This window comes from Schistocerca piceifrons, chromosome X (assembly GCF_021461385.2).
Source record: "Schistocerca piceifrons isolate TAMUIC-IGC-003096 chromosome X, iqSchPice1.1, whole genome shotgun sequence".
NCBI classification, from domain to species: Eukaryota; Metazoa; Arthropoda; class Insecta; order Orthoptera; family Acrididae; genus Schistocerca; species Schistocerca piceifrons.
Window position 1 is genome coordinate 259,462,057 of NC_060149.1, and position 26,242 is coordinate 259,488,298.

General features: G+C 38.7%; 1 protein-coding gene across 1 annotated transcript in view; it reads right to left on the reverse strand.

Moving 5' to 3' along the window:
• The window catches only part of LOC124722295 (dedicator of cytokinesis protein 3-like), a 181,798-nt gene that overhangs the window by 60,221 nt on the left and 95,335 nt on the right, over window positions 1-26,242 (reverse strand). Inside the window, exons 22-24 of the mRNA XM_047247478.1 lie at window positions 17,348-17,510; window positions 11,833-12,075; window positions 2,421-2,615 (exon numbers count right to left, since the gene is read on the reverse strand). Coding sequence (XP_047103434.1) covers window positions 2,421-2,615; window positions 11,833-12,075; window positions 17,348-17,510 — 601 coding nt within the window. The remainder of the gene's footprint in view (window positions 1-2,420; window positions 2,616-11,832; window positions 12,076-17,347; window positions 17,511-26,242) is intronic.

The following is a 26,242-nucleotide window of genomic DNA, read 5'->3' on the forward strand; positions in this document are numbered from 1 at the left end:
AAAAAATTACAACAAACTGGAATTTAGAAGAATAAAATATGCCTACAAAAAAAGAACAGCAACTGATGAAAGAACAGCAACTAGCATTCCGTCAATAGTGACATACAATCCACATGTAACCACAAGGCAGCTTGAAAGTGCAAGTGGTATCAGACAAAGGAGTGTTCTGGAAAAATTAATGGCTACTGCACTTCAACCTGTGCACATTTCACTCTATCAATGGCTTCATGACAATGTCTTTCAAAATCAGTTATAGTTCTCCAAAAGAAGCTACAAAAAATGGCAAGTTGTTACAGTGTTTCTATGCAAGATTTTATTTCTGGATGAATCATTGTTTCCAAACCTTGGGCAAATCAGACTTCACAGTATTCACTAATGGTCAGCTGGATATCCATATTGACTGAGAAATGTCCCTGTTTTATCGATGGAACTAAATATCCACAAATATCTGCAGTTCATAGCAGATATGTTGCTACAGTTATTGGAAGATATCCCACTGAACATAAGGCATTTTATGAAGAACAAACATGGATGATTTTTTGCCCTTACTTCACAAATAATTTCACAGCTTGTTTACAGAACATTTGGTGACTTTGGATCATTCATTCAGAAAACATAAAATGGCTTGCACAAAGTAAGGGAGTGTACAAGAAAACATTAACAACTCATAAATACATGAGATGGCTTATAACATGAGCCTGTCCTCTGATAAGTCCAGATGAATTTCAATGATTTTATAGCATGTATGAATGCTCAACATCAACATTTTGTGCACTAGATATGATTGTCATACTAATATGTACATGAATTGTATATGATTCATGTATTTGTTTGCATGTGGCACAACAGGCAAGATTTTTGTTGGAGTTCATCTCCTGATGGGAGGACAGTAATTTGCAGCATTGTTATCCTGTTAATATTTGATTAAGTTCCACACATGTTATATCAATGAAAACCACTTTGAAGGTTTCCACAGTGCCACAGAAAAATTATATAGTTATAAAAATGTCAGAATCATAATTTGACAGCCATTAATCTTAAAATCTACTTGCGTACATCAGAAACTTGCCACACTGTCCATCATAACTTTGCAAAAACCTCATCTTGATGCATTTACTTGTTCTAGATATACAGAGTGGGGCAACTGAAAGTGGCCCATGTGAGTGGATATGACTGGACGTAAATATATGCATATAACCACAACCTAACAGGATGGAGCAACTGCCCATACAACCAGTTGAATCTTGGAGCACATTTACACAATTTTCATGCCTCACAGAGTTGTTAGCAGAGGTCAGTCTTGTCATGGTCCTTGCTGGCCACCCAGTTCACATGATCTGTCAGTGTGCAATTACTTTGTGTGGGTAGCCCTCAAGTCTCAGGTGTATTACAACAACCCCCATAGTCTTTAAGAATTGCAGCAGAACATTTTGGATGAGTCTGCTGCAATTCTGGTATTACATCTTCAATCCACCTTCATAAACTTGCTGGCCAGGGTCCAAACGTGCCAAGAGATGAGTGGTGGTCGCTTTCAACATCTGCTATAATCAGGCTAGTACTGTATTTCCCTTCCTCTACTGTGTTTCTTTGCTCCCTGGAACTCTGTTCTCTGGGCCACTTTTATTGGCCCCACCCTGTATTTTGTATGGCCTGTCTTAGCTGCCTCCATTATACAGAGATAATCTGTTAAAACCATGATTGTGAAGCAAATTTGCATCATCAGAATGCACAAATAAGACTAAAGAACTGCAGTGAACAAATTCTTATCAACCATAATACACTGCAATTTCCTGAGTTAAGTGAATGTACTGTTGAGTATACTATGTCTGTTGAATGGGATGTTAAGTATCGTGACCTTTTAGTATGGTCATCTAAGTTTAACAGTAAAACTGCAAACACAGCATTCATAGTTTGTGAAACAAGCTGGCAGTCTGAAGGGAGATAAAGAGTATTTTTGGTATGATGTCTGAAACTATCCTCCTCAGTTTCCCAACCAACAATGTAAAGCAACTATACTTTTTATTTCCTTTTACTGAAAGTAATATTATCAGCAACAAGACAAGATACAGAAGAAGATTATCAAACAACACACTCACACATCAACAAGATAACTGAGTAAAAATTACTAAGGAGTATAGGCAAATGTCATAAATAACCAGACAGAACATATTTACAATAGTTCATTTTACTGGGAATGATAATAGTTCACTGTGTTAGCTCATCTGAGAAACAAATATAACTTTACACATTTTGTCAACAAATGCAGCAGGAAATGTACTGTCTTGTAATTTGCTGATACAGTAAAATTCAAAAGGTTTATCTAATGCTCTAAAACAAAGAAAGAACTCTGTCTAACAACAGGTGGTAGTTATAGTCAGTTAAAGGAGACATAAGGAAAATCTATACATATTTTTACATACCCTAACAAATAATGGAAAGCTCAAACCATAAAATCCAACTCTGAAGTATTCTGGCTCTGGTCTAAGCTGTGTTAGAATGTTATCAAAGAAACTGGCCTGTGTCTTAAGAATTTGGCTCAGTTTAGCATAGTCAAAGAGTCTATGCTCATAGAGATCAGCTAATTCTTTGCAGAGGGGGATGCCTTTCTCCCAGCACTGCAACAGAAATAGAAAATAATGATTTTATTTTAAGCACATGATAATAAACACAGACAAAATAAGATCAAATAAATGTAGAAGATAAAAAAACATACCCTTTCATTGTTAGATTTTACTCAAAATCCAGTAGTTACTGAAAAGACTGAAATAATAACAGTAACAAATATGGGAAAAACAAACTCATCAGATGTGTGAAATATAACACAAACTGCAATGAAAGAATTAAATAAAGTGCATAAAAATCTCGATTGTCTACTCTCTCCTCTCCTCTCTTCTCCTTCCACTAAATATCACATTCCAGGCTACAAAATATAAGATAATTTTTATTTATCAGTACTAATGTGTTTGCTATTCATTATCCCATAAATAGTAATATCTGATTATCAGAGGTTGGTGCAATTTCTGTATGATGTGACAGAAAAACAGGAAAATCTACTAATCCAGCCTTTGATTTGTACTATAGCAGCAGCATCAAATTTAATAGATACTTGCAAATTTTATTAAAATTGTAAAGCTGATATTCATATCTCATTATTCTAACTAGTCTCTCAAGACTTTCACCTTCATCTGTCATCATCATCATCATCATCGTCACTTGGACAGTTTCCAGCCTCTGGTCGGGTCTGCATGGAACATAGGCCTCTCCATCGTCTTCTGCCTTGCCACCATCTCTCCATCTTCACCTAGGTCCAGTATTCTCCTTTCTTCTGGACGCATTCCTCTACTCCTTTCAGCCATCTGTCTCTTGGTCTTCCTCTTGGTCTCTTTCCTTCCAGTTTCATCTTGTGTATCCTCCTGGGTATCCTCTTCTCCATTCTCTTAACGTGTCCATACCATCTCAGCCTTGATTTCTCTATCTTCCCCATGTAATGGTTCCACCTTCATTATCTCTCTGATCCTCTCATTTCTTAACCTGTCTATCTTTGTCACTCCAATACTGCTTTTCAAGGATTTCATCTCACTAGTTTGTACTTTGTCTTTCTCTCTTCCTTTCATAACCCAGGTTTCTGATGCATTGTCAGGATCGTGACATAGTATGACCAGTATATAAGCTTTTCTACTGATTTGGGATACATCCTTGCTCCATATCAGGCTTCTCAACCCTCTTCTGAAATGTTTCTGCTTTTCTCCCCCACTCGTTTATTTCTCTGTCGTTTTTTCCATTTTCCTGTATCAGTCTTCCTAGGTACTTGAAACTCTCCACTCTCCTCAATCGTTCCCCATCAGTTGTTATTCCAGCTGTTCCTCCCTCCTTCTTTCTTGTTGTGATAATCATCTCACTCTTACTTACACTAAATTTCATCCCATATTCTTGTACTGTTTGTTCCCATACATCCAACTGCTCTTGTACTTCCTCCCCCTTATTCCCCAAGATCACCAGATCATCTGCACACACCTTAGCTTTCATCTTTCTTTCATCAGTTACTTGTGCTACTGTACTGGTTATATCATCCATCACTACAACGAAGGGTAATGGTGAAAGTGCGCTTCCCTGCCTCAAGCCATTCTTCTGTTCAATCCAAGCTGATCTCTCTCCTCCCACTTTCGCACAGCTAACACTTCAATGGTACATTTCCCTTATCCTCCAAATAATCTGTTTTGTTACTCCTATGTTCTCCAGGGCTTTCCACAATTTGCTTCTGCGTACACTATCATATGCTTTCTCGATGTCCAGGAAGGTCATTAGCAGATCTATCCCATATTCATAGTGATGTTTCTGCAGTTATGTTACAGCCAAAATTGGACCTTCCTGTTCTAAAGCCATGTTGCTCTTCTCTCATTCTTCCTTCTAATTTTGCCTGAATTTGTGCTTCCAAAGCCGGCCGGAGTGGCCGTGCGGTTCTAGGCGCTACAGTCTGGAGCCGAGCAACCGCTACGGTCGCAGGTTCGAATCCTGCCTCGGGCATGGATGTGTGTGATATCCTTAGGTTAGTTAGGTTTAATTAGTTCTAATTCTAGGTGACTGATAACCTCAGCAGTTAAGTCACATAGTGCTCAGAGCCAGAGCCGTGCTTCCAAAATTTTCTCAAAAATCTTTGCACAATGACTCATCAATGTTATCCCCCGATAGTTCTTGCACTCTTTTCTATTTCCCTTCTTAAAGATTGGGACAATTATTCCCTTCTTCCACTCTTCTGGGATCATCTTCTGTCTCCACACAATTTTCATTACTCAATATAGCCATTGTATCCCCACCTCTCCTGCTGCTCTCACCATCTCTACACTTAGCTCATCCAGACCTGGTGACTTCCCTCCCTTCATCTTTCCCAATGCCTCTTCCACTTCTCCCCATGTAAGGTCTTTTTCGATTTTCTGTTCCTCCTCTTTTTTCTCCTTGGCTTGCTCCTTCTCATCCAGGTCTCCATTCAGGTTCAGGAGTTCTTCAAAATACTCATTTCACATATTCTTGAGTTCCTCCTAATTCATTACGTCTTGTCCACTTTTGTTCACAATTCTAGCATAATCTGTCATACCATTCTTCCTCTTACTTTTAATCATCCCATCTAACACCTTTTTTAAACCTTCAGTATCCTCCTCCATCATTCTGGTCCACTGTTCCGTCCACTTTCTTCTTTCCTCCGCCACCACTCTTTTTGCTTCTTTTTTTCTTGCCTGATACTCTTCTCTTATCTCTACTGTTCTTTTCTGGAACCTACCCTAAATGCTCTATTCTTCTTCTGTATTATATCCTTTGTTTTATCATTCCACCAGGGTGTTTCTTTCCATCTCTTTTTGTTGCTTGTCCTCCCACATATTGCTTCCATCACACTTACTAATGTTCCCTTGAATCTACCCCATTCCTCTTCTACCATTTTTGGTTCATGCTTTGGGATGCTTTCCTTTACTACTTGTAGTACTGTAGCCTGCTTTCTTCCTCCTTCAACATCCATACTCTTATATGTCTTTCCTTGTTTTCTGTCCCTTTATTATCCGAAGTCCCTCTCAGGTTCATTACCAGCAAACGGTGGTCGCTATCCAAGACCTCTGATGGTATTACCTTAATGTCAATGATGTTCCTATTCATCTCACTACTGTACAGGAAGTAGTCAAATATCGACTTTCTTTTTAAGTCTTGACTGTACCAGGTAATCTTGAGTCTCTCTCTTTTCCTGAACCAAGAGTTCCCAACCAGCAAGCCATTCCTTTGGCAGAACTTGAATAGTCTTTCACCTTCCTCATTTCAGCAGCCCCAACCCTCTGATCCAAGCACACTTTCACAGCCTTGTCTTTCTCTTCCAATGTGTGCGTTTAAATCCCGCATTACTATCATATTCTTCCTTCCCATCTGCTTCTGCATTTCCTCTTCAAACTCCTGCTTCTCCTCAGAAATGCAACCCACCTGCAGCACATACACTTGTATTACCTCTATGGTCGTCCCCTTGAGTGATATTTTGGTCTTCATCATCCTATCACTTATTCTCTTCACTCCCTCTTTTAATCCATCTCTTACTACACTCCTGGAAATTGAAATAAGAACACCGTGAGTTCATTGTCCCAGGAAGGGGAAACTTTATTAACACATTCCTGGGGTCAGATACATCACATGATCACGCTGACAGAACCACAGGCACATAGACACAGGCAACAGAGCATGCACAATGTCGGCACTAGTACAGTGTATATCCAACTTTCGCAGCAATGCAGGCTGCTATTCTCCCATGGAGACGATCGTAGAGATGCTGGATGTAGTCCTGTGGAATGGCTTGCCATGCCATTTCCACCTGGCGCCTCAGTTGGACCAGCGTTCGTGCTGGACGTGCAGACCACGTGAGACGACGCTTCATCCAGTCCCAAACATGCTCAATGGGGGACAGATCCGGAGATCTTGCTGGCCAGGGTAGTTGACTTACACCTTCTAGAGCACGTTGGGTGGCACGAGATACATGCGGACGTGCATTGTCCTGTTGGAACAGCAAGTTCCCTTGCCGGTCTAGGAATGGTAGAACGATGGGTTCGATGATGGTTTGGATGTACCGTGCACTATTCAGTGTCCCCTCGACGATCACCAGTGGTGTACGACCAGTGTAGGCGATCGCTCCCCACACCATGATGCCGGGTGTTGGCCCTGTGTGGCTCGGTCGTATGCAGTCCTGATTGTGGCGCTCACCTGCACGGCGCCAAACACGCATACGACCATCACTGGCACCAAGGCAGAAGCAACTCTCATCGCTGAAGACGACATGTCTCCATTCGTCCCTCCATTCACGCCTGTCGCGACACCACTGGAGGTGGGCTGCACGATGTTGGGGCGTGAGCGGAAGACGGCCTAACGGTGTGCGGGACCGTAGCCCAGCTTCATGGAGACGGTTGCGAATGGTCCTTGCCGATACCCCAGGAGCAACAGTGTCCCTAATTTGCTGGGAAGTGGCGGTGCGGTCCCCTACGGCACTGCGTAGGATCCTACGGTCTTGGCGTGCATCCGTGCGTCGCTGCGGTCCGGTCCCAGGTCGATGGGCACGTGCACCTTCCGCCGACCACTGGCGACAACATCGATGTACTGTGGAGACCTCACGCCCCACGTGTTGAGCAATTCGGCGGTACGTCCACCCGGCCTCCCGCATGCCCACTGTACGCCCTCGCTCAAAGTCCATCAACTGCACATATGGTTCACGTCCTCGCTGTCGCGGCATGCTACCAGTGTTAAAGACTGCGATGGAGCTTCATATGCCACGGCAAACTGTCTGACACTGACGGCGGCGGTGCACAAATGCTGCGCAGCTAGCGCCATTCAACGGCCAACACCGCGGTTCCTGGTGTGTCCGCTGTGCCGTGCGTGTGATCATTGCTTGTACAGTCCTCTCGCAGTGTCCAGAGCAAGTATGGTGGGTCTGACACACCAGTGTCAATGTGTTCTTTTTTCCATTTCCAGGAGTGTATTATTCTGGATCCAGTTCTCTTTCCCTCATCATTTCCACTGCAGTACAGTCAGTAGCCTTTCCTCAGTTCTCTCCTTCTGTCTCCTTTCCATCTCATTTCAGCAGTCAGTTCAGCATCATGGATCCGCGCAGACTGCTCCATGGAAGTCCACCTGCTGTTCTGGAGTCTGAAGATGATCCTTAAGGAATGAGACTGGTCACTCTGATTAAAAGAACCATGCGATCAAGACTGTTTTTTAAGTATCATAACCCCAATAGGTCTAACTTCCTTCTTTCCATCATGTTTATCTTCTCCTCCACCTTTCCAGTAAATGTTTGTATATTTAATGTTCCAAATCTTAGTCCTCGTTTATAGCCAGTTTGTCATTAATTAAATCTGTCCTTTCCAAGGCCCATTCTATTTTTGAAAGGAGAAATCATTATCCACTGCTGGCTTGCTGGGCCTATCGTAGCTTTACCAGAGCCCTGTTAGCAACCATTTTTCAGGGTCCCTGTGGGACCTTCACACCTATCGTAGTGGTCCTGGAGCACACACAGTACCCACTATACCTCGGTCCTACAGGCAATCCCCTACTTCATACCATTGCCCATCTCCCACGACTTGGACAAAGGGTGGGACTTGTTTATTCTGGTGTAATTGGCATAATCTCCAATGTTCTGGTTATTGCTTTTTTCAGTATACTTCTTTAATTATGTCAAGATTGAGTTGTTTTGAAATAGCTATCATATCACCTATTTACTTCTACCTAAGTAATATGGTAAAACCATTTTTATGAAATAATATAATAATGAACCTCAATTAATTAGATTAGTATCTCTCTTGCTAATGATCATTTACTGAAATTCTGTTCACGTTTCTGCAAGTAAAAGTAACAACCAACAGTTCTGAGTAGATTTTTGGGAATAGGAAAGAAGCTTTAGTAGAGCATGAAGTGAGACTGTAGCAAAGTGGAGGCATCAGAACACTCCATAAATGTGGAAAGGTGTGTAGTACATCTACATCCTCATCAGTACTCTGTAAACCACTGTACAGTGCACGGCAGATGGTACTTCCCATTTCACCGTGTACTAGGACTTCTTCTCATTCAAATAATGTATGGAATGTGGAAAAGATTACTGTTTAAAGTGTCTGTGCATGCTGTAACTAGGTTAATCTTGTATTTTTGGTCCCTAAGGGAATGATACTGTAGCATATTCCTAAATTCCTTGTTTAATACTGGTTCTTGAAATTATTGAAGTAAGCTTTTGCAGGATAGTCCACATCTATCTTCAAGTGTCTTCCATTTCAGGTTTTTCAGCATTTCAATAATACACAACCACGATTCAAACAAACCTGTGATCACATATTCTGCCCTTCTTTGCGTACATTCAGTCCCTCCTGATAGCCCTGTTTGGTATGGGCTCCACACTCTTGAACAATACTCTAACATGGCATGTTTGTGTGTTTTGTCAGCACTCTCCTTGTAAAAAGGCTTCACTGTCCCAGAAATCTACTGATGAACCAAAGTCAGCCATTTGCTTTACCTACAATTGAGCCTATGTGATTGTTCCATTTCATATGCCGACAAATTGAGACACTCAGGCATGGACACCTACAGTATTTTTTCTTGGGGAGACGCAAGGCTCTAAACTGCAATTTTTAATGAGTTGGTCAGTTTCAAGATATGTCATGCCATAATACCAAATTTTACAGATTATAAGAAGCACTTTTTTCTTCAAAAAATGCCTCCAAAATTGAGGTGTGTCTTATACTCGAAATTAATATAAAAATGTCCAGTGTTTGATTTAAAATTCCTGCCAGCTTTAAAAATGGTCATGTATTTGATGCCATGGGAAACCAGATCTGTCTGACAACACTAGATTTAACTGGTAGCAGCAGTGCACCAATGCAACAAACATGAATTGCTGGGATTCACAAGCTTGTTAACAATGTCTCCCTCCCACACTGCCATCACAAACCCAGAACGCTATCTAGGACATTGCAGTCTATGATGCCTTTGAATTTGAATTGAAAGTGATTTGTGTTATTGCAACAGTACAATATTTTTGTTAGTTGCTAGTTTCATAATGGAAAGAAATTAAAGGTATTCATATGATGCGAGCTATAAAATGAGAGTAATAGCATATGCAGAAGAACATGCAAACAGAGCAGCTGAGTGGCATTTTGGCCCTTCATGAACGGAAAAAACCTTTAGCAACTGGCGGGCTAGTAAAGAACAACTGAAAAAAATGAAGAAGACTCAGTGTTCAAATAGAGGACTGACTGCAAAATGGCCAAAACTAGAAGATGATGTATTGAAATGGGTTCAAGGACATGATCAAAATGACATTGGAATTCATACAAAAACGATTCAAATACATGCTCATAAGCTAGCACTACAATGGAACTTAACAGACTTGAAGGGTGGAGTTGATAGGTGCAACAGATATATGAAGCGTCATGGACTTAGCATCCAAAGCAAACCAAAATAGCTCAGAAAATGCCACAAGAGTATGAAGAGAAAATATTATCTTCCTATTGCTTTATTATTCAACACTGAAAGAAAACTAGTGTGGAACTAAGCCAAATAGCAAATATTGACAAAACTCCACTTACATTTGATGTGCCAAGTAACAGAACTATTGCCATGAAAGGTGCTAAAACTGAAAACATGTGGACATGAAAAAATGCACTACACTGTTGCCCTTTCATGTTGTGCTGACAGTACTAAACTTAATCCAATGATCATTTTCAAGTGCAAAACAGTGCCAAAACCTTCTGAAATTCTGCCAGGTGTTGTTCACATACATGGCAAGAGTTGGATGGATGAGGCAGGTATGAAATTATGGATTAACAGAGTTTGGGAGAGAAGGAAAGTTGCTTTATTGAAAAACAGTTCTCTTTTTGTGCTAGATCAGTTTAGTAGTCATTTGAAAAATTCTGTGGAAGAGAAACTGAGTTAGGGAAATACAGAGCTTGCTGTTATTCTGGGAAGACTTACTTCAGAACTGCAACTTTTTGATATAAATAAACCATTTAATGTCCATATGAGAGAGGTTATAGAACAAATGAATAATGAATGAAATCCAACATGATTTCACACCAAAGGTAGCTTTAAAATGACCTAAAATCAAACAAGTCTTAATCTAGAGTGAGAGAAGACATAAAAGAAGAAAGCTCAGATGACAATTGTCAGGGATTTTAAAGGTCAGTTTGGTTTTATAAACTAAGATTTTTTTTAGTCTGGCTTTGTAGTTTTATAATAAAAATGGTAAAAATGTTACTTTTTTTAAAAAACTGCTAAAAATTAAGGTGCCTCCTATAGTCCAAAGCATCTTATAGTCAATAAAATACAGTAACTAAATTTTAAGGTGACACAAAAAAATTATTATAACATTGAGAATTGATGGCTATCCACTCATTATATGAATAAAAATTCTGTAGCCTACTCCAAATTCCATGTGGTGGGCAAGTGTCCTCTTGGACCCCTTTGCAGATGCCTATTCAGCCAGATATTTGTATGAGTTGACTGAATCTAGTTATGACTCAATGACACAGTAACAAAAAGCATACCACTTTTCATCATACTGTGTTGTGAAGTGTACAATTTTACATTTCTAAATATTCAAAGGAAGCTGACAGTCTTTGTATTGTTTTTAAATCTGATAAAGATCTGACTGAATATCTGTGCAGCAGTCTTTCAGGCAGTGTCTCATAATAGGTAACTGCATCACTGGAAAAAAAACATTACATGAGAAATGGAAAATACAGTAGACACACTTAATAAAGGAGTTATCAACCATCTACAAATTATATTATTTATGTGGGTAGTTGTATTATATGGTAAACGAACAACAACAAGAAGGAATAGCAAACTGAGCTGGGGAATATAACATATCTTTTACTAAGGAGAAACTTCTGCTGCGAAGAAATGCCATTCTGGAGGCAATGGAAAAGAACCTTGCAATGACATGCACAGGTGCTGAGTGCAGATTGTACCGTAGACCTTCCTCTCTCATCGCCCTCCATTCTCTACCATACACTCCTGCTCCCATTCTAGACCACACAGTAGAGAACAGAGCAAAATTTTACAAAATGTTATAAACACTCACTTAATATGTGGTACCACTATAGGTTAGTCTACAGTATTTTATCACTCTCTTGTCATTTTTGTGAACACTATCACCACTCTCAAATCCTTCCCAGTGGGATAAATAGAATACAATGAATGCATAAGTGATGAATGAACAATAAATGTTGCTGAACCTACTCACTTTAGAAGATCTGCAGACACGAAATGCTACAAAAGCGAAAAAAAAAAAAAAAAGATTTGTACAAAGGCTATAACATATCTTACCTTTCCTCGGTCAAAGTAATGAATAATTTGCTGATATAACTGCTCCTTTCGCTCCAGCTCTGTGAGACCAGGATAGTGTGGATCTGATACAAGTGTTTTGTCTGACCAACTTAGCTGGTCGGCATACAGCTTCATTGTAAAGCCAGCCTCTGTATAATTTTCAGCAGGCAAATGCAAGTCATGCAGCTTGTAAATGTATCTCAGATACATTTCTTTGCGATTTATTTCATTTTTATAAAAATTCTGAAAGAAAAAGGTTACAATTAAATCATAGCTTTAAAAATAGAGTGCAATTAATTATGGGTATCTAATCATTTACCAGCTTTGTAAATATATTGCATAATAATAATAATAATAATAACCTTTATTAGTCCATAATAACATTACAGTATGGCAAATTGTCATCTTTTGTACATTAAATACTATTACATAAACATTTATAACCATTTATATATTTTGATATACAAATGCAGTATTAGCAATAATGAAGTCCAAAAATCTTTGAGTTAGTATAAACATACTATAGGAAACACTTGTTTCAATTTGTGCTTAAAAAGATTTCCACAAAGTTACTTTATGTTATTTGGCTACTTGTTAGCTGCAAGTAGACTGTGATCTGCAGCTCTTTTATTATTCTGTATCCTATGATAAGCACATCTGGTTTGAGTATTGTAATTATGACTGTCCATATTCATTATATTTGTTTCTTCACTCTCTTTTATCAACATACTTGTCTTAAGGATATACTATTCTAACTGCTCTTTCCGGTAGCCCGAATATCCTATCCATGCAGAGTGTGTGTGCCCCACCCCACATTTCAATACCATATTGAAAATGCGAATGGATTAATCCATAGTGTATTTGTTTAAGAACAGGAGAAGTTATTATATTTATGAGAGATTTTAGTAAGTTAACACTGCAACTAATTTTTTTACTGATGTGCCTTGTGTGCTCTTTCCATGTAAGATGTTCATCAATCACAATACCTGCATATATAAGTTTATTGGTTGTTTCAGCTTTAGACAGTGATTCAATATTTATGTCCACTTGAGATTTTTTACAGTCTTGCACTTATTCAATTTAAGTTTACTCAAGATTAGATGTTCTGTGATTACATCAAAGTTATCTTTATTGTTTTGCATTTGTGGCTGTTCAGCACAGTACAAGATAATAAATGATGTAGCGCCAATATAGTACACTACTTTTGAGTTTTATGGCTCTGTTATGTCATTAATATACACAAGAAACAAAAATAGCCCAATAATTCTTTCCTGTGGGACTCCACAGCTGTGAGTCTTCTATGTAGATTTTACTTTGAGTATTTTATCTTTATTCTTAGAACATAGTTTATCATGCTGTCTTCTATCTCAAATATAAGAACTTTAAGAAATTTAGTTTAATCCTCTTATACCATAAGTTTATACTTTGGATCAAAGTACTGCATGATTCACAGAATCAAAGATCTTAGGCAAATCCAGAAAAGTTCCAATGTTGCTGCATATTGCCCTTTCCAGAACCCATGCTGCAAGTTATTTAGAAGGTCATATTTACAGCAGAAAGCTTCCATGTGATATAAAATTACTCTTTTCAGTAACTTGATAAGTCAACGAAACTGTCTTATGATTATTTATGTCAGTGGTTGCTTCTGTTTTATACAATTGTCATATGTCAGAATTCTTAAAAGGTCAGGAAATGCCTCCTGGCCAATTGAGCTGTTTAAATCAATTATGAATTTTAACTGAGTTTATTTTGTAGTACTGATTCATCAATTTCTTCTCTGCAAGCCATATTAAACTGTTCAGTAACTGTTTGGTTCCCATTACATTCAGATTTGTATTGACTACACATATATGTGATGTAGAAAATATTCCATTCAGTAATCCTTTTCCTTTGCCTGAGCTTCTGCCCATTGTTTCAGAGGCATGATTTTATCAAACATGTTTAATTTCATTTTACCCATAGGTATTCACAAATTCTTTCTATTGTAAACTCAACATATGAAATTCTTATTGAAACAACAGGCAAAGACTTTCATCTTGGTTTGTTGCACTGTATAAAACAAGCACAACAGTTTAAGTACACCAGTTCTCGTAATATTGCTGTCAAACTATTTTGCTTGGACACTTACACTGTCACCTAGACTGTGAATTGCACAATGAAATCAAGGGCTACATGTGGGCTTTATTCTCCTTCCTCCTCTTGCTGACACTTTTTTAAAGAAAATTGTTTCTTTGGATGTTTCACTTTATTGTCACGAATAAAACAAGTAAATAATGACTACTTTAAAACTCTGTATAGACAGAATTTTTCCAAAGATTTTGCATGAAGTAAAAACTACAAAATTTCACTGATATCAACAAAATCTTTATGTCAAACTGAGAACTTTCCATGTTACTGCTATAACGAGAGTTCAGTTAAGTAATTACTATTCATAGTTGTGGCACTGATATTTTTAAAAGTTCAGAAATTGATATAACCGTAGTCAGATTTAGGTTCAGAGAAACTTTTGCTTCAAGTAGTAGAAAGAAGTCTGTGTCCTTCTTCTTGACTCTTGGCTTCAACAATATTTGTGTTACACCTCACATATACAAGCAAATTAGAGTTTAATTGCAGAAATTTCTCTCATAGGTGAAATATGTCAAACAAAAAAGTAAATTATTGAATAACAATGTAATTTGCAGTTGATAGGGTGACACACTCAATTACTTAGTTATTTCCCAGAAAACTAGATCACAACTCTTCCTCCATGTTCTATGCCATTTGTCATTTAAAGCATTAGGTGTGAATTACAGAACAATAATGCCATACTGGTTATTCTGAGGTACAAAAATCTAGCTGCTCTAATTAACTAAGGATAAGTATTAATTTCTGATTTAACTAATTTATTTTCTAATTTCACTTTGTGAATCATTTTTACAACATTTCACAGTCATATAATGAATTTCTCATTTAACCACATTCATTATTGTTTCCACCATTTTCTGTCATACACATTCACTTTTACATCAACAGCAATAATAGGCTTTCCCTACAGCAATTGATAAGTGGTCACAGATAAGATTAAAACAAACAACTGCTTACAGTTCTGTAACTTGGACAAGAATAATTTTAGCAAGGTGCATATATCACAGCCCACGTCTTCTTATTAATCATTTTCTGATTGTCTCACAGATATGACAAAAGAAATCAAGTAGATTAGCATTTGCTGATAATTGCCTGACACACATTCACAAAACTGTTAAAACTAAATCCATAATGTGGTACAACTGTTAAAACATACCAAAAATAATGATTGTCTGAAAATCTAGTATACTGAGATTAAGACTTTAACTGAAGCAAATTATGGGATCTAGACCAATTCTGTAAAACTTTTTTTTTGAGTTGGCAGACAATGGAGAAATGGACATATTATGAAGTACAGTTATCACTTCCATAAATCAAGCACTGATATGAGCAGAGTTCTATCAGTGCTGGTATAGAGACATAATTAAAGGCAGCAAACTTTATAGTCATCTCATAGACTGACTGGAGGTCAGATGGTGAATTCAACTAATATTATTGCTCACAGGACATGTCAAAGATAAATGTGGTAGTTGCTGCAATTTTGTGCAAAACTGAAACTTTAACTCAGTTGGCTGCATGAAAAAAATGTCTGTTGTTAACTAGCATCTTTCATTTCCATCCCATTATATAACATCAGTCCTCTTAGCTCAATGTGGAGTTCTTATACTGGGTGGTAATAAATTAAAGTGCAGCTACTCATGGAGGTCCAGAGTGTGCTTTAATTATAGTTTGGCAGCAAAACTTGATAGATATGCTAATTCGTTACTGTAGAAAATCAGTTCCAATTTTGGCCACCAGGTGCTAGTCTGGCACTGTACACTGTTTGTATGACAGTATGACATCCACACTGTCATTTTACATGTCATAATGTGAGTGAACAGTGTGGCTATTGAGGAGAGAGACAGTGATCTGGAATTGAAGCTATTTGTGTTAATGACAACAGTTGCAATGTCACAATGAGAGGGTGTTGCCAACTGAAAGGTCTGAGGAGAGGCACAGTATCATTAAATAGTTCAAAGAAAATGATAATGAAATTTGAAAACACAGGTGAGCTTGGTGTGGCACCTGGAAGAGAAAGGTGTCCTATCCCAGTGGAAGTTATTCACAAGGTTGCTGTTGCTGTAACTGACCATGGAGGATGTGCCCAAGGTAGTGCTAGTACCAATGCAATGTCATGAAATTTGTCCACCCATTGTCAACAGTATAGAAAGTTTTGCAGTCCAGTCAGTGCAACAACTGGAACCTCACGTTCAGCATCAACATCCTGAATTTGCTCTTCAGTTTTCTGGCAATGATTGAAGTTGACATGTGACTGGGCAATATTGTACAGAATGATGAGGCACATTTTACACTACACGGTGCAGTGAATACACAGAACTGCTCAATCTGGGGTACCATTAAACAATGTGTTGTGCACAAATAGCAGCTGTACTCACCATATGTGACTGTGTCATGTGGATTCACAAGCACCTTTATTCTCGGTCTGCTCTTCTTTGAAGAGAAGACATCCAGAGCACCTGTCAGGTGTACCATGATATGTACACGTTATCAAGACCTCTTTGTCCAGTACCTGTTTCCCACTTTGGAAGAGAGTAAATGTGTGGAAACAACTTTTTTGTGCAAAATGAAGCAACACTTCATGTTCACTCACTCAGTGAAAGATCTGCTTAATGCAACCTTCCATGAATGTGTTATTTCCAGGGGTCCTCCAGATTCATGGCCTGCAACATCACCTGATCTGAATCCACATGACTTTTGGGTTTGAGGATATCCAAAATAATGCATTTACCAGGGACACATTTGACCTCTACCTGATCTGAAGGGCAGTATACAGGAACATGTTGCTCCAATTCAACCAGAACTGCTGTGAGTAGCTATTGATCATGTTGTTTTACAGATGCAGCATCTCGTTGATGTCTCCAGTACTCATATTTAACAAATGGTGTAAGCTGTGATTCATAATAAAATCAACATTATGCCTCTCTCACTTGTTTGACCTTTTCTGCCCACATCCGGGCAATATTCTGTGGAATGACGAGGCACATTTTACACTACATGGTGCATATGGAAACATTTCTATACATCTTTCTTGCATTCACAGTGTCAAATTTGCACCTGATGGCCAAAACTGGAACTATTTTTTTCCCAGCATAGGTCAGTTCCACCTTTAACACATTCAAATATCTACCAAGCTTCACTGCCATATGATAATTACAGTCCACACTGGACTTCTGTGAGTAAATGCACTTTTATTGTAACCACCTGGCATTATCAACATGCAAAAAATTTTTGACAAATTCTTGTAGTTGTGAATCAGCCGTTATGAATACATAAATCTACTGACAAGAGACTATCTGTTTATATTCCAATTAATACAAAAAACACCAGAAATTAATATTAGAATAGCTATTTTTAATGGCCAAATATAGTTAATGGTAGTGTAGTGACTCACAAGAAGATTGACAGTGCAGGACATCCGTTTGTCCCTGTTCTCATCCCCCTGTATGACACTTCTGTAGTCCAGCAGCCTCTCCAGCAGTCTAGTAACAGAACTTATGAATGCTGCTCCACTGTCTTTCCAGGCAGGGTCTTCTGACTGCACACGCTCTAGGAGTCTGTGGAAAAACTTGCCATTTATTTCATGACCAAAAAAATATAAAAAGAACTTCATCTTTATCAGTCTCTGTTGTCATATTTCCTTTTTTAATACACATAGCAAATTCTGAGATGTTTAATATTTTCCTAAATTATGAGGTAAATCACTTGGGGATTAAGTCTCTTTACAAGACCACTGACATTACAGCGATATTGCACAGTAACAGCTAAATCAAATGGAACAAAAACAAATGCAAATGGGAAATGCTAGCAAACTTTATTCAGCAGAATAATAATGTATTTTCGCTTGTATATTTATTCACTTTCAAGCATTAATTAAGTAAGTTAGGAATACGAGTAGTAGAATGGCCCAGAGACTGAATTATATGATATAAGATTATAAGACACATGTATATGAGGCCTTTTTAAAAATTAATATTTTATTCATCTCAGAAATATTTAATTCTTGTTTCCTTAAAAGTACTCCCTTCCCCTATTCACGCACGTATTGCAGTGGTGTTTCCACTTCCTCAAGCAGCCCTGGGAACCTTGTCTTGGAATGTGCTTAAATGCTTGTCATGAATGATCCTTCTTGTTGTTGGGGTCTTCAGTCCGAAGACCAGTTTAAAGTAGCTCTCGATGCAACTCTGTCCTGTGCAAAGCTCATCATCTCCAAATAACTACTGCAAGCCACATGCATTTGAAACTCCTTACTGTACACATCTCTTTGTCTCCCTCTGCAATTGCCCCCCCTCCCCCTTCCCAACGCACACACACACACACACACACACACACACACACACACACACACACACACTTCCAAGTTCTTTCTTGCCTCTGACAGAATTACAGTGTGGCATGTGCCAGAGTGGAAGTAAATTTTTATACATGGATTCCAGAGAAGATGGCATCTGAAGCAAGATGCTATATGGGTGTGCTTATGCAGCAAACAGTGGAGGTTCTGAGTACTGTTCAATGGCTAGGTGTTCCATTTCAGAGTCTATAACTTTTCCTTTATCTTTCCCTATGTATAATGAATTTTCTCTTCTCCATGATCCATAAGATGAGTAATTAAAAAGTCCCTTATTTAATTACAAAAAAAAATTAAAAAAACAGTGGAGTTGTCACCTGGATTATAATTTCTCTTACAGTGTCACATTTCAAAAACGTTCAGACTAATGTACACATTGTTGTCTTCCACAACTTATTGTTAATGTCCAAAAGAGGTCTCTGCCAGTTTAATACTAGACATAACAATTTTCAAGTTTTCTATAGTTTGCTATAGAACAACACCAGAACTACAAGTTCAGGATGTGCATAATTTCCTTTTTATAACTGCTTCAACAAAAGCTACTACTATTTATTTCTACAAAATCAAAATCTTACAGCCATGCAAAATAAATTAAAAAATAAGATCAAGAAACTAAGGAGAAAACTAAGGAGGTGTTTTATAAAATACAAAACATTGTTAAATAGTCGTAAAACCACACTCATAATACTCACAATGATGAAGTGATAAGTACATACACTTTTGCTGAAGATCATAAATGTTCTTTAGCTTTCAGACCATGGTTATTTATTCAAAGGAGGAGGGTTAAGCTCAACAGACAACGCCATTGGCTCCATATGAGAACACATGTACTAATGACTATACATGATTTCTTTCCCTCATGTGTTGCCATTTAGTATTGTAACTTCTATTTTTTGCATTTTATTCCAATTACTTAGTTATCTATTGTACAAAGATTCCAAAAAACAATAAAATTATAATGCTGTGTGACATACAGTAGCATGAAGATTATATCATGAAACTAAATTTTGGCTGTCAAGTTTAACACAATTTTTGAAATACATTCCAAATATTTTTCAAGAAGGCTAATGCTATATGCAGTAATGTGGAAGCTGCCCTTTACTTTTTTTTCTTTCTAAATCTTCATGCAATTAACAGGCACATAATAATCAAGTTTAGCATCACAGGTACCCCCAGCAGAGCTTTTCTGCATGCTGTTGCAGTGAACAAGAGATCTACTGAAACATGGGCAGAAGGATTTGATATTAAATCATAAGGATACACTACCAATGAACCAAATTGACACAAAAAGAGAGAGAGAGAAAGAAGGATTTGTGTCAGTGGCTGCAAGATACACACAAATTTAAATACATACTTACACTGCACTTAAGTGTTCCCTTGTTAGCAAGAAAGAAATAATGTATAAAAATTACTATTGGAATAATTGAACAAGAAAATGTAGTTTAGCTATGATGCTGACTGAAACTGACTGAAATTATTTCACTATGAACTTTCATGAAGTATTTATAGTAACTGATATCCAATTAATACTTTCTCTCATTAATTCTTTCTTTTAGAGAAATTAGATTTTTATGACATTGTAAGAAAATTCTTTACTATGAATTCTATGTCTTCATGGAAACACAAAACCACATATCACAGGAAAACATTAAGAACTCTGAAATTAAAAGAAAAATGTTTTTTACACTGGGGGAGAGTGTTCTACTTTGGTACACTTTTAAGAATTTTGCCTCTATCCAGCCTTGTAATAGAAGTTTAATATATCTTCTTATTCTATTTGTAAATCATGGTATTCACTTTTTCCATGATGCAGTCTTTTTCTGAAATTCTGAAATTACAAAAATTACTTTAGAAAATAAAGATTTTTCCAAACATGAAAACATGTTCCAACGTACAACATGGTCATGTACCTACGAAGAAATATTCAACTGAAATTTAAAAGTGTTGCAACTTAGAAAATCTTGTCAATAGTCTATCTGTTGCATTATTACTGCACTACACACCAATAATCAGTTAGCGAAATCAAATTAAGCAGAAGAATTATCAAACACCAGCTACAAGTTAAATACATTTTGTAATAGAAGCTATTTGAAACTAACATAAATTTCTGTTGTCAAGGCAGGTAAAAATATTAAGACATCAACGAAATTCAGTTCATTTGCAAGTATCACACATTCCACAGTAAAGACCGCCTTCTGTTTCAAGGTATAAGATGGTGCACGACCAATGAATTACAACTCAACTGTCCACATGTTATGTAAATAGTTCTAGAAATATATAGCATTTCACTCACCATAAAATTCTGTACCTGATGAATTAACAACACTTTCCAAATAGTTTTAATACAGGTTGACCTAAAAATCTGCTAACATTTGGAAATGCACTAATTCATGGAATAATGCAAGTAGAGAGGTAAAAATTGACAAACACAACTGAAATGACATGAGGTTTTATTGAAACCAAAACTAATGCAAAACCTGACTGACAGGTGGTGCTGGACAGCAACATGTCAGTGTGACTGCATGAGAATCGTGCATAAAACGACCTGTAGGGAGACAGAGAGTCAGCAGTGCCAGTAACCACGGCATGTTGACTTTACCAGAGAAAGAGCTCTTAATGAAGCTTTCCTATCAGAATGGAGAATCTGCTAGTGCACCTTTATGATTGTATCACCATAAGAAGGGTACTCTCATGGGTAAAGCTCATTTTACAAGTGTCACTATGAGGAAAGTAATCACGAAGTTTGAAGCCACAGATTGTTTACACCACGGGCCCCACAGTAGGTGACCAAACAAAAGTGCTACTGCTGTTCAGACAGTTTATAAGAAATGGAGACTTCAGCAGGTTATCTTCACATTATGAAGTCAGCATTCATGAAGTCGCATGTTGCACTGGGATTCCACACACACACACACACACACACACACACACACACACACACACACACACACACAAACACACACAAACACACACACACACACACACACACACACACACACACACACACTACAGTTTCAAAAGCACTAAGACTCATGCTCCAATGCTACCTGTATAAAATCCAGGATCATCAAGATCTGTAATCCACTGATTTTGTAATGTAGAGAGCATTTGTGGTGCAGGCACTTCAAAAAATTAAGGAAGATGACGATTAATTGTCTAATGTGTTGCGGACCAACGAAGCCCATTTCACACTCCAATGGTCTGTCAATAACACAACTGCAGAATTTGGGCTACCAAAAATCCTACAACTGTCATGGAAACCCCATTGCATGATGAGCAAGACACTGTGTGCTGTGTATTCACATCACATCATGATCAGACCCTTTTGCTGTGAGGAAATGCCAGGTGCTGTTTTTCAAACTGTTAGCATGATGGATGTGAGGTACACTGATATGTTACAGAATCATATCAACCCTAGCCTGACTGATAAACACCTGCTGGGAGGTATGACTTTTATGTAGGATGGTGCTCCACTCCTTATTGCTACACATGTGAAAGAGCTCTAGAGCACATCATTTGGTGAAGACTGGGTGCTGAGCTGCAACTTCCATCATGCTTGGCTCCCAGTTCCCCAGACATCTATCTGGGCGATTGTTGGTTGTGGGGTTACCTCAAGTCACAAGTCTACTGGGAGCATCCAACCTTACTAGGGATGCTAAAAAACAACATCCGATGGCAAGTTCTCATCATAGCTGCTGATATGGTGTGCAGTGCTACTCATAACATTGTTTATTGACTACAGGTATTGTTGATGAATATGTTGAGCATTCGTTATAAAGAAAACCATGTTTGCTAAAAACTGAATTTTATGCTAAGTACTGTCTTTGTTTCAATAAAACCCCATGCCATTTCAAGTATGTGTGTCAATTTTTACCCCTCTACCTATATTGTCACATAGAAGAAGGTGTAATTAGATGAATGACAAACACTAACTTCACTTAACGAGGGTTTATTCAGCACTTGCACATACAACAGTGTGGAATGAACTGCCTCCAGCCAGAACACATACAGTATATATACAGCTACAAAACCTTCCAGTACAATGATTCTTGACATTTGTGGATACTTCTAGAAGGTACTCAAACCAAATATAGAAATTGAAATTGTACAATCCAGGTGAGTTTTGAACCCACAACCCTCCATTAAACACTCTAGTATAATAACCACTACACCATGGAGCTACTCAGCTTCTTATGCGACATTGTTCCCTCCTTAAGCGAATAGCGTCTCAGTGTTACATTGTCCTAGTCTGGGATGAGTCATCGGTCCTGCAAACTCCGACTCCTGATGACTGATTCTCAACCTAGCAGTGATATTCTTAGAACTTCTTTTGTTGTTATGCTCTTCATCACCTTTCCACTTGTTGCCTGTTGCTGGAGCTTTGAATTTACCCTGGGTTGCAGGATCCTTATAGGGCTTCATTCGAAGGCCATGGACCGTATCTCTGACCTTTTGCCATCTTGTGTCGGGGTTGAAATCTTCAACTTCATAATTAATATCAGACAACTGCCTTACAACCTTATAAGGTCCAAAGCAGTGCCTGAGGAGCTTCTCCGAGAGACCGGCCTTCCAAACAGGAGTGAAGATCCAGACGAGGTCACCAGGTCGGCAGACAACAGGGTGGTGGCTCACGTCATACCTTTGGCAAACGTTTTCTTGAGCCTGCAGAGTGTGGAGTCGAGCTAACTGCTGAGCTTCCTCAGCTCTGGTTAACATATGGCTGATGTAGTCGTCGTCCATGTCATCAGGATATAGTGGAAACACAGTGTCCATCATAGTAATCGCCTCACGCCCATGCACCAGGAAAAATGGCGTAAATCCTGTGGTGTCTTGTTTGGCGGTGTTTTAGGCAAACATCATGAAAGGTAGCACCTCATCTCAGATGCTCTGCTCAACATTGACAAACATTGATATCATGTTGGCCAAGGTCTTATTACGAGGTTCAGTAAGCCAGTTAGTTTGCGCATGGTAAGCAGTCATCATGTGATCAGTAATGTTGCACCAGCGGTTTATCTATGTCACAATATTCAATTGAAAAACTTACCCTCAATCCGTAATTAATGACCTTGGTGCATCGTGTTTTAATACAATGTCTTCCACGATGAATTGGGCTACCTCAGATGCTTTGCATTCCTTCACTGCTTTTGTAATGGCATAGTGTGTCAGATAATCAGTGCAAACAATAATCCATCTATTACCACTAGCAGACATTGGAAATCTTCCAAGGAGGTCAATCCCACCATGCTGGAAAGGTGTTTTGGCTGGTGGAATTGGTATGAGTTGGCCAGGTGGTTTCTGAGGAACTGCCTTTCTCCTCTGGCACTCTCGACAGTGTGACACAGAGTGATGGACACTCCTAAATAAACCTGGCAAGAAAAATCTCTTTCAGATTCTATTGTATGTCTTAATAAATCCTAGATGTCCGGCCTCAGGTGTGCCATGGAATTTCTGCAGAACATCCAAGAGCATGTGTTTAGGAATCACTGGTAGCCACCTCTTTCCAAATGGATCAAAGTTTTTCTTACAAAGAAATCCATTAACTACCTTAAACTGTCCTTTCACATCCTCTGACCGAATTAAGGCAAGCATAATTTGAGATATCGTGGCGTCCTTCTTCTGCTCAGCAGAGAGATCCTGGAGTGCAATGAGACAGTCACTATTTTCATCAAAGTTTGATGGTCTTGCATAGGGTTTCTTGAGAGACAGTCGACATCTTGGTTTTTCTTCCACTTTTGTACACTATGGTAATGTCATACTCTTGAAGACATAGTGCCCACCTGGCGAGTCATCCTGTTGGATCCTTAAGACCAGTCAGCCAACAAAGTGAATGATGGTCTGTAACAACTGTGAATGGCCTTCCATAGAGATACTGTCAAAATTTGCGCATGGCCCAGATCACAGCAAGATATCCTCTTTCTGTAGTTGAGTAGTTTCTCTTGGCTTTTGTAAGTGTCCTAGAAGCATAGGCTATAACCTTCTCTTTTCCATCCAAAATTTGCACCAGAACAGCACCGATCCCATACCCGCTGGCATCTGTGTGTAGTTCTGTAGGTGCTCTCCCATCGTACAGACCAAGTACAGCGTCAGTCGTCAGAGCTTTTCACAGCACATCAAAAGAATATTGTTGAGCACCACCCCAGATAAATTTTGCATCAGCTTTTAACAACTCTTGGAGTGGCCTGGCTTTAATACAAAAGTATTTGATAAAACAACAGTAATAAGAACATAATCTGAGGAAGATTCTCACATCTCTAATACTTTTAGGAATAGGAAATTCCGTTATAGATCTCACCTTTTCTGGGTCTGGTTGCACACCTTCGTTTGACACAAAGTGTCCAAGTATTTTGATTTCTTTTGCCCCAAAGAGACACTTCCTTGGATTAAGTTTCAGTCTGCCTTGTTGGAGACACTTAATAATGGCCCTCAGTCTTTTTATATGTTCATCAAATGTCTCTGAGAACACTATAATATCATCTAAATAACAAAGACACATCGTCCACTTCAGGTGCCTTAGAAGAATATCCATCACTCATTCAAAAGTTGCTGGTGCATTACACAAACCAAACGGCATTACCTTAAATTCATACAGGCTCTCAGGGGTGATGAATGCAGTTTTCTCACGATCAGCCTCATCTGCTTTGATTTGCCAGTATCCCATGTCCATGTTAATGGTTGAGAAAAACTTAGTGCCCTTCAGACAATCTAGTGTAGTGTCAACTCGTGGAAGACGGTAAACGTCCTTTTTAGCTATCTTAATTAGCTTCCTGTAATCAACAAAAAAGCACCAACTGCCATCCTCATTCCTGACAAGGACCACTGGTGATGACCATGGCTCTGTGAAGGCTGAATGATGTCATTCTTCTTCATTTTCTCTACCTTGTTGCAAATTATTTGACCTTCCATTGCTGACACACAGTATGCTATCTGGCTTATTGTTTGATGGTCTCCAGTGCTAATCCGGTGCTTCACCATCAATTTGTTTAATTTGCTCTTCACCTGTGGATTGAAGCATTCAGAGAACTCCTGAAGAATGTCAAGTAGTTTCTTCTGTTGTTCCTTAGTGAGATCTGGTGATAGTCGAGCTAGAAGATCTTGTCTCATAGTGGTAGCGCTAATTTCACCCACAGACTCAGCATGGGAGGTTTCTATGGTGCTCAGCTGTTCTTCAATTAACAGCTCAGCGTTTGCTACCCACATGTGTCTCAGAAGGATCTGCAGTTCTCGGCGACAGTTAACTATCCACAATTCACCGAATCTATTCTTAAACAAGACAACAGAGGCTGGAATGTCCAAGTTATTCTTCAGTGGTATGCCTCTTTTACATTCCACTACAAGAACCATGGGTTGATGCATGGCACGACACATGACAGTTAACTTTCTAATGCTGATTGCAGGAATGGTCACTTCATCCAGCACACATAGTCTCCACAAGCTCGGATGCGCATCTTCCTGTCCACAGTATCTCATCTTCTCTAGCATAATCTTCGAGTGCCTGAGAAGCTTTCAGAAAGTCCCATTTGAGAATGACGTTTTGACTACAATCTTGTAAGACAATGAATTCTAAGGGCTGTGTATGTCCACTTATACCCACATGATGGTACATCTTCCTGTAGATTTTACATATTTCGCATTAGCCACCTTCAGCAGAGATGTTTTGCTGTCAACGAATATGGTTTTCTGCAACTGGCAATGGTACTTCTTCGAAATGACTGAATATGATGCTCCAGAGCCCAAAAGAGCTTGGGCTGGTTGGCCACCCATGAGGATATCAACATACTTTCCAATCATTTTTGTAGTGATTGACAGTGGAGGATTTTTCTCTTCAGTGGCCTCGCCTCCAAAGAAGGTTGCACCCTTCAGTTTTCCAGGTTGCAGCAGCTAGATGATTGGCTGGAGCTTCTAAATGGTGATGGAGACCTCGATCGGCATGTAGGGGAGAGT